Source organism: Heloderma suspectum, chromosome 5 (assembly GCF_057233095.1).
Source record: "Heloderma suspectum isolate Gila_16-S chromosome 5, 16-S_ref, whole genome shotgun sequence".
Lineage (NCBI taxonomy): Eukaryota > Metazoa > Chordata > Lepidosauria > Squamata > Helodermatidae > Heloderma > Heloderma suspectum.
This window is the reverse complement of record NC_139462.1, coordinates 52,498,569-52,506,511: the sequence shown is the minus strand read 5'-3', so window position 1 is coordinate 52,506,511 and position 7,943 is coordinate 52,498,569. Positions and strand designations below refer to the sequence as shown.

The window sequence follows — 7,943 nt, the reverse complement described above, 5'->3', positions numbered from 1 at the left end:
CATGCCCAGACTGCTAGCAACTTCTCTAACTTCCATTTCGTCTCCTCTACTGATATTCTTAGAAGTGTGGATTAGCTGGTTCTATGTGGTCTGAGAGTTTCCTAGAATTTGCGTTTGTAAATGCCCTACCCGGCGCCAGCTTGTCTGGCTGAAAGGGGGGGGGCATTGCAGGCGGGTGGGGTGATAAGACGTATGGGCCTCTGATTGGTGCACCCCAGTCGCACCACCAGTCAGGGAGGAGCGGGCCAAGTTGTCTTAAACTCGACCCCCCTCCCTATCTCAGCTCTTTGGCGTGACGCAGCTATTGAGAACTAAAGACTTGCCTGGATTTGACGAGGGATTCTCGCCTGCTGGAGACCAGCTTCGTCGTCGTCTTTCCAGCCACCTGGACTCAGCGTGCTTCTGCACGCCAAAGCTTCTCTTCACGCGCGGCTATTGAGTTGCCGACACTCACGGCGGGTCTCGTGCGCTCCGGCGCCGCTCCCTCTGGAACGGCGCCTGCTGGCCATCAGGAGAGCCAACGTTACTGGTGATATCGTTTCCACCCCCCCTTCCCTCCCTCCCTGCCGGCTCCTTTCCTCAAGCGCCCACCGCAGCCCCGGTTTGGCCGGCGGCGCAGCAGCTGCGCTCGAACACGTGATCCCTCTTCGCGTGCCTGGGTGAGGCACCTTACTCCTTCCCAGGGTCCGGGTGGGGCGGCGCGCGCCCGCCTGCCTGCCCCCTCGGCCTTTCTTCACCCCCCCAATCACCTTGGTCGCCCCCCCGCCCCCCGTTCCTTTGCCTGCTTGCCTGCCCGCCCGCTCTATCGCCTGCCCCATCGTTCCTTTGCCTGCCCGCCCGCTCGCCCGCTCGCTCGCTCGCTCACCCGCCCGCACGGTCTCTCAATCGCCCGCCCCTTTTTTGTTGGCCGACTGGCCGGCTGGCTGGCCGGCTCCTGGCCTGTCTGCCGGCTGGCGTATCGGTCTGCCGGGCTTGCCTTCCACCGGCCTCCGCTGGCCGCGGCCTTTCGCTTACCTCGCTGGGCCTCTGGGGCTGGTGGCGGCGAGTTGCGGCGGCGGCGCGCGTTGAGTGCGGCTCCCGCGTTTGCCAGCTCCAGCTGTCCTGGCAGCTGCGTGCCTGCCTCCCTCCCCAGCTCAACAGTTTAGGCTGCCTGGTGGGGAGGGGAGTCTGACGGCAGGGTGAGGGACTAGGTGTTTCCCCCCCAGTGCCTTGCTATTCTCCTGTTGGCATCTCCCCCCCAAAAAATAAATAAATAAATAAATTTAATTACTTAAACTATTGAAGCAGCCGCGGCTGCCTCTTTGGCACCTCCTGAGCTAGGGCGCCCTCAGCTGAGGGTGCCCGGGCTCAAGCGCGTTTCCTTCCCCCCCCCAAAAAAAAACCCCACTTTGCTGCACCTCTTAAGCTTTAATCTCTCAGTCTGGAACGCGTATCCGCTGATTGTGAAGATTGTGTGATAGCTGCCTGTTGCCCGGCATGCCCACTTGCTTACTTCAGTCGGTAGCAGCTAAGCTTAACTTACCTTTTGCATCATGCCTCCCAAGAAGGGCCAAGGTGGTAAGAAAGGTAAAGGGAGGGCCCCTCCCCCCCTCCCCCCCTCCCCAAAAGACCGCTGCCAAGGCCTGATTCTGAGTCTGATGAGGACTCAGACCCGGTATTGTCATCAATTCTTTCTCGTTTGGAAGCTGCTGAGCATTCCTTGGGGATACCTCTCCCTCTCCCAGCCAGGCCCCAAAAACTCTCAGCGATCCAACCTAAGCGAAAGCGGCAGCAGACCCAACGCTCGTTGCTTCTTTCTATTTCAGCTTGTCTAGACGCTATTGAGGCATCCGCCTCCTCTTCCTCAGCTCTTCCAGAAGGTGCACCGCCTTCAGGGGAGCTCCTCCCTTCTGTAGCCTCATCTTCCCTGGGCACACAAGCAGCAACGTCGGTTTTTCCAGCTAGGGATCAGAACACACCTACGATTGATACAGGTGAGACTGCTTTGGCACCTCAATTCGCATGGCCGGGCATGGGACAAATCACCCCATGGGGTTGGTTGCCGTGGTTTACTCTTCAGGGTGGCCCAGTTCCCCCTCTCTCACTTCCTTCAGTTACTTCAGCCTCCCCACTTAGTACTCCCCAGCCCGTTGCCTCGGCCTCAACTCTCAGCTCAACTGCTCCGGTGGCTAGCCCACCTAATTCAGTGGGGCCTGGCGCTTCATTCCCCTCAGCAGGAGATGCCACCATGTCGGCTCCGCCACTGCTCCAGCCTCATCCAATTAACGTCGCCTCCGCGAGTGTTTGGCAGGGGCCTGCCAGTTCTTTTCAGAACCCCCTGGCTTCCCTATCTCCTCCTCTCCTAGCCCCACAGTTGTCCGCGATTGACACATGTGCCAACCTGAGTAGAGGATCTATGCCCACTGGTGCTACTTCCTCCCCTATTGGTTTTCACTTAACCATTGCCACCAGAGAAAAAATTCTGCAGGGTGAATTTACTGATGTCTTTGCCCTGCTCTTTCGTGAGCCCGAACCCAGTGATAAAGATAGGTCCCGAGACCGAGATCCTGAGCGGAGCAAAGCCCGCAAAGTGCCTCGCACATGGGCGAACTGGTTGCCAGGTTTTTTAATTTACGCTGGCATCCTCCAACAGAGATTCCGTGAGAGGGCTTGGGTTCTCACCAAATACCTTGACATAATATACAGGGCTTACACCGAATATGAAGGGAGTGCATGGCTGGCCTACGATGAAGCCTTTCGTTGGAGGGCCGCCATTGATCCCTCCATGCGCTGGGATCTGAAGGACCAGGACCTTTGGCTCCAATTCATGACCCCTTCTAGGCCAGGCTTCAGCGACAGGTCCGACAGCGGCCACATCCTGGCCAAGCTGTCGCCCGCAATAGCCGTTAGGCCTATTGCGGGTCCAGGGGTTCAACACCGCTGTCTGTGCTGGGAGTTCAGCTCCAAAGGTTCCTGTTCCTGAAACCCATGCCGCTTCCGGCACGAGTGCTCTCTTTGTGGCGGTCAACACTCCTGCTCCTCCTGCCCGAGAGCCAGAGGTTGGAGAGGTTCCCCAAGGGATGGCCGTGGTGGCAGAAAACATGGCGGTGGGCACCCTCCCCCTCACAAAGGGCCCCATCCCAGTTAAGGTTCTTCCGCTCCTTCAACTTCTAAGGCGTTACCCAAATCATCGGGCAGCGATCTACTCTAGGGGTGAACGAAAGTCACTTACCTTTTCTCGCAGCTTTTTCACGGTGGGGGGGAGCGCTTCGCTGCTCCCCCCGCGAAGTTCAGGCCGGGGGGGGAGGCTTCCCGCCTCGCCCGGCCGAAATTCAGGCCGGGGGGGGGAGGCTTCCCGCCTCGCCCGGCCGAAATTCAGGCCGGGGAGGAGGCTTCCCGCCTCACCCGGCCGCGAACACGAAACTAAAAAAAAAAAAAAAAGTCCCCTGATAGGCTACGTGATGATTCACGTAGCCTATCACGGCTAGATCTGGAAAGTCAGCCATGATAGGCTACGTGAATCGTCACGTAGCCTATCATGGGTGACTTTAAAAAAAAAAAGCGCGTACGCGAATGGCGGCCCCCATAGGGAGCCGCCATTCGCGTTCCTTATTTAGTTGCTGTAGTCTACGTCAATGTTTACGTAGACTACGGCGAAAATAAGGGCAACGCAAATAGCGTTGCCCTTATTTTCGCCGTAGTCTATGTAAACATTGACGTAGACTACAGCGACCAAATAAGGAAGGGGAATGGCGGCTCCCTATGGGGGCCGCCATTATCCGTACACACTTTTTTTTTTTTTTTAAAGTCACCCGTGATAGGCTACGTGACGATTCACGTAGCCTATCACGGCTGACTTTGCAAATCTTGCCGTGATAGGCTACGTGAATCATCACGTAGCCTATCAGGGGACGTGTTTTTTTTCTTTCTTTCATTGCAATGGCGGGGGCGGCAGCCGGTCGAAAGATCGGCTGCCGCTCCCGCCCCGCTCGAACACCGGACGAACCGCCAGCCGGACCCACCGCTGGGAGGGACATTCAGGGAAGGTAAGTCCCGTCCCAGGGGGGCGGGGGGGGTGGAGGATTTCTCCCCGAAACTTGTTCGGGGGGCCGAACACGTTGGCGCTCGGCCCCCCGAAGTTTCGGGGAGAAATTCTCCGCCATCCCTACTTGGAACGCAACTTTACACTGGGTTTCAGGATCCCCTTTATGGGTCTGCGAAAGCCGTATTTGACCGGTAACCACCGGTCAGTTCTTAGCATGCGGCGCTTAGTGCAAGACAAAATTAACAAAGAAGTTCAGTCAGGTCAGGTCATCGGCCCCTTTCCCTCGCCCCCACTACCCAACCTGCGGATTTCCCCTTTGGGAATTATCCCCAAGAAATCACCTGGTGAGTTCAGGTTAATTCATGACCTCTCTTTCCCCAAAGGTCAGTCTGTTAACGATGAAATCCCAGATTCCCTATGCTCCATGCGTTACACTTCCTTCGACACTGCGGTAGCCATGATAAGAGCCCTGGGCCGCGGGGCATTGATGGGCAAATGTGATATCAAATCCGCTTTTTGCATTTTGCCTATCAATCCTCTGGACTTTGATTTGCTGGGATTTTCCTTCCAGGACAAATTTTACATCGACCACACCCTCCCTATGGGATGCTCCATTTCTTGCTCCATGTTTGAAACATTTAGTACCTTTCTGGAATGGGCCATACGGGATAAGACGGGCTGCGGCGATGTGGTTCATTATTTGGATGACTTCTTGTTTGCTGGACCCGGGGACAGCAGTCAATGCTCTGACCTGATTAAGGCATTCATATCCCTGTCCTCAGATTTAGGTGTCCCTTTGGCACACGAGAAGACAGAGGGCCCAGCTGTTACTTTGACGTTCTTAGGGATCGAGCTCGATACCCTCGCACAGTGTTCTCGTCTCCCTCTTGATAAATTGCTAGTACTTAGGAATAAGATCCAATCCATCTTGCACCTTCATAAAGTCTCCCTTAGAGCCCTCCAAGAGATCGTTGGCCATTTGAACTTCACTTGTAGGGTAGTGGCCCCCAGCTGCGCATTCCTGCGACGGCTCAGCTGGGCAATGCGGGGTCTTCGACTACCGCATCATCGCACCAGAGTCACCTCCGCTATGTGCGTGGACCTGCGAGTATGGCTTAAATTTTTGAGAGACTTTAACGGCATCTCCTTTTGGAGGTGTGAGTTACTTCTACGAGCCGACATGCAGATCCATTCGGATGCGGCTGGCACCTTTGGCTTTGGGCTAATTTGGCGAAACCGGTGGTGCCGGGGCCAGTGGCCAGAGAGCTGGGCTGCCGGCAGTATCTGTCGTGACCTCACCTTCCTGGAATTCTTCCCCATTTACGTGGCTGTACATATTTGGGCAGAATTGATGGCCAACTCTGTCGCTCTCTTTTGGTGTGACAATTTGGCGGTAGTGCACGTCATTAATACTTTATCCTCCAGAAACCAAAGGGTTATGGAGTTAGTTAGAGCATTTACCCTCCAATGCCTACGCCACAACATATGGTTCTGTGCCAGCCACGTGCCGGGTCTGAGGAACCCTGTACCCGATGCTTTGTCACGAAACCAGATCGACCGGTTCCGTGCGTTGGCTCCGTGGGCACGTCCGCTGCCAGACCCCATGCCAGACGAACTGTGGGAGATTGGTGCTCTCAAGTCGAACACGTTATCCTGAATTCTATAGCCCCCAGCACTAGAGCTACCTACGAGAAAGCAGGTAGGGAATTTAGCGCCTTCAGGTGTGGACTGCAGTTGCAGGATGTGTGGCCCTTACCTGTGGACCACTTGTTACAATTCTGTGTACATCTGCATAATAAGGGATTATCTGCTATGACCATTTCGGGGAAGCTCGCCTCTTTGGCCTTCTGGGCCAAAGTGCGAGGGGTGGAGGACTCCACCTCAGATTTCCGAATCAGGAAGGCTGTGCAAGGCTGGGCACGGATGTCTCCCGCCCCGCCAGACTCCAGACATCCTTTGTCGCCAGTTATTCTTATAGGGCTTCGGGCATTGTGGCCCTCCATTTGCTCTTCTCCATACGAAGCCTCCCTCTTTCACACTGCAGCCTTAACAGCCTTTTTTGGGGCCCTTAGGATTTCAGACCTGGTCTGGGCAACCAAATACGACACCACCGGGAGGGCCTTGAGGTATTCCGATATCCTGATCCATTCTAACCTGATTCACCTCCATATTCGACGTTCAAAAACCTATCAGTCAGGCAAGGGAACATTGGTGACCCTTAACCAGGCCCAGGCTGACGAGTTATGCCCTGTCAGGGCCTTGCAGGCTTTCTTTGAGCATCGCGGGGCAAAGGAGGGTCCCCTATTTTGCCATGCTGATGGTTCACCACTGACAAAGTTCCAATTTTGGGCAGTCACCAAGTTAGCCTTGACCACACTGGGTCTGGGGCATTATCGTTTTGGGACTCACTCATTCTGTATTGGGGCGGCCTCTACGGCAGCTGCCATAGGCTTTTCTTCCAAGCAAGTGAAGGCGGTAGGGAGATGGCGCTCCAGGGCCTTCCGCTCTTACATTCGCAAGTTGCCTGATGCTTCATGATGATTCTCTTCACCTTCCCCAATGTTTTATTTAGATGGGATTCGACCGACGCCAGTACAGGTGCTCATTTGTGGGCACAGTATGGTTTTTTGGGTTGCCCGCAGAGCTTCTACGTCGGCCTTCAGATCCCGGCTGCAGTTTCCCCAACAGGTGGCAATACAATGGCTCGGCCGACGGGGTATGCGTTGGGACAGTCTTCTTCCCACACACATAATATGGCTGGGGGTGACCATATTATGGTCCTCAATGCTCCCGAGAATCATGTGGAGGGCGCAGAGCAACGCGGCCATGGAACGGGCCCGGCGCAAGGTGAACAGAGAATTGGCACGTGCGTTGTCAGAGCATGGTGACGGTTATATCAACCACCAAGGAATCCATTGGACTAGGAGGGAGCTTTACAGGCAGGACGGAGTCCACCTGTCAGACATAGGCAACGACTTATTTTTGGCCAATCTGCAAAGGGGCCTGCGGGAAGTTCTTCTGCGCAGGTGGGGGGAGTTTCACAAGCAATAGGCTTGTGACTCCTGTGGCTGCTAGGACGGGCAAAACAGGAAAGGGAGTAGGGATGGTGTGCACGCAGAGGCACCTTATGGTGACAGGTGACATCTGAGGCCCCCTGAACGGGTTGTGCGGCTCGGCGGGGGGATAAGGGTTGCCTGGGAGACCAACCCTACTCACTCACCCAGGTGTTTTGTGGCACTGGGTTGGGGGTGACACCGGAAGGTCTACCTCCCCCAGAAGGGGCAGTCCGGAGGGATGGCGAGATCACCGCCACCCCTCAGGCTGGGTGTGTTTTCGCCCTAAAAGTGTCGGCTAGACGCTGACACAGTTAGATGCCTGTCCTAGTTACCCCTTTGCAAATATTTCAATAAATGTGGCCCAGTTTTCAATCCAAGCTTGTTGTCTGCGTCTTCTTTGACCCATCTCCACTTGCAAAGAAGCTAGTCATTTACTAGTAAAGTAATGTTGGTTTGGAGCCTTGTTTTCTAGAGTGTGTTGATTGTGAAGGGAGAGGATGAAGGAATGTGACACAAGGGCTGAATGCAATTCCGGAGAGGTCTTCGGGGCCCTATTCCACTGGTGGGTTGGTCCAAAGACAAGAGGGGGTAGGGCCAAAGGCAAAAAGGTCATGCACAAAATATCAAATACCAAAAATGCCAGCATGTTGTAGTTTACAGCCCTTGCTGCTGGTAAAGAGGCATTTCAACATTTTAAAATGGGGAAAATGTGCAAAAACTGAGAAACCACCAAATGATCCATGGTCAAGTGGGGAAAGCAAGAAGTATCTGGTGAGATGCAGAAGGGAATATGGCCACCTGAGGAACTCCAGATTGCCAGATTGGTACCTCAGGTGGGCTGGATTGGACTTGGGCCTGAGGCT

The 7,943-nt window shown here is 55.1% G+C and overlaps 1 protein-coding gene across 1 annotated transcript; it reads left to right on the top strand.

Annotated features, from left to right (window-relative positions):
* The first annotated feature begins 1,811 nt into the window (after positions 1-1,811).
* LOC146343890 (uncharacterized) lies at positions 1,812-7,455 on the top strand. Its single transcript, XM_084860265.1, has 3 exons — positions 1,812-1,973; positions 5,577-5,723; positions 6,597-7,455. The coding sequence occupies exon 3, from the start codon at positions 6,644-6,646 to the stop codon at positions 7,073-7,075; it is 432 nt and encodes a 143-aa protein (XP_084716391.1). The 5' UTR covers positions 1,812-1,973; positions 5,577-5,723; positions 6,597-6,643; the 3' UTR covers positions 7,076-7,455.
* The last annotated feature ends 488 nt before the right edge of the window (positions 7,456-7,943 follow it).

Coding starts and splice junctions, on each gene's coding strand:
- LOC146343890 (XM_084860265.1), top strand. CDS start 6,644: ATGGTTTTTTGGGTTGCCCGCAGAGCTTCTACGTCGGCCTTCAGATCC.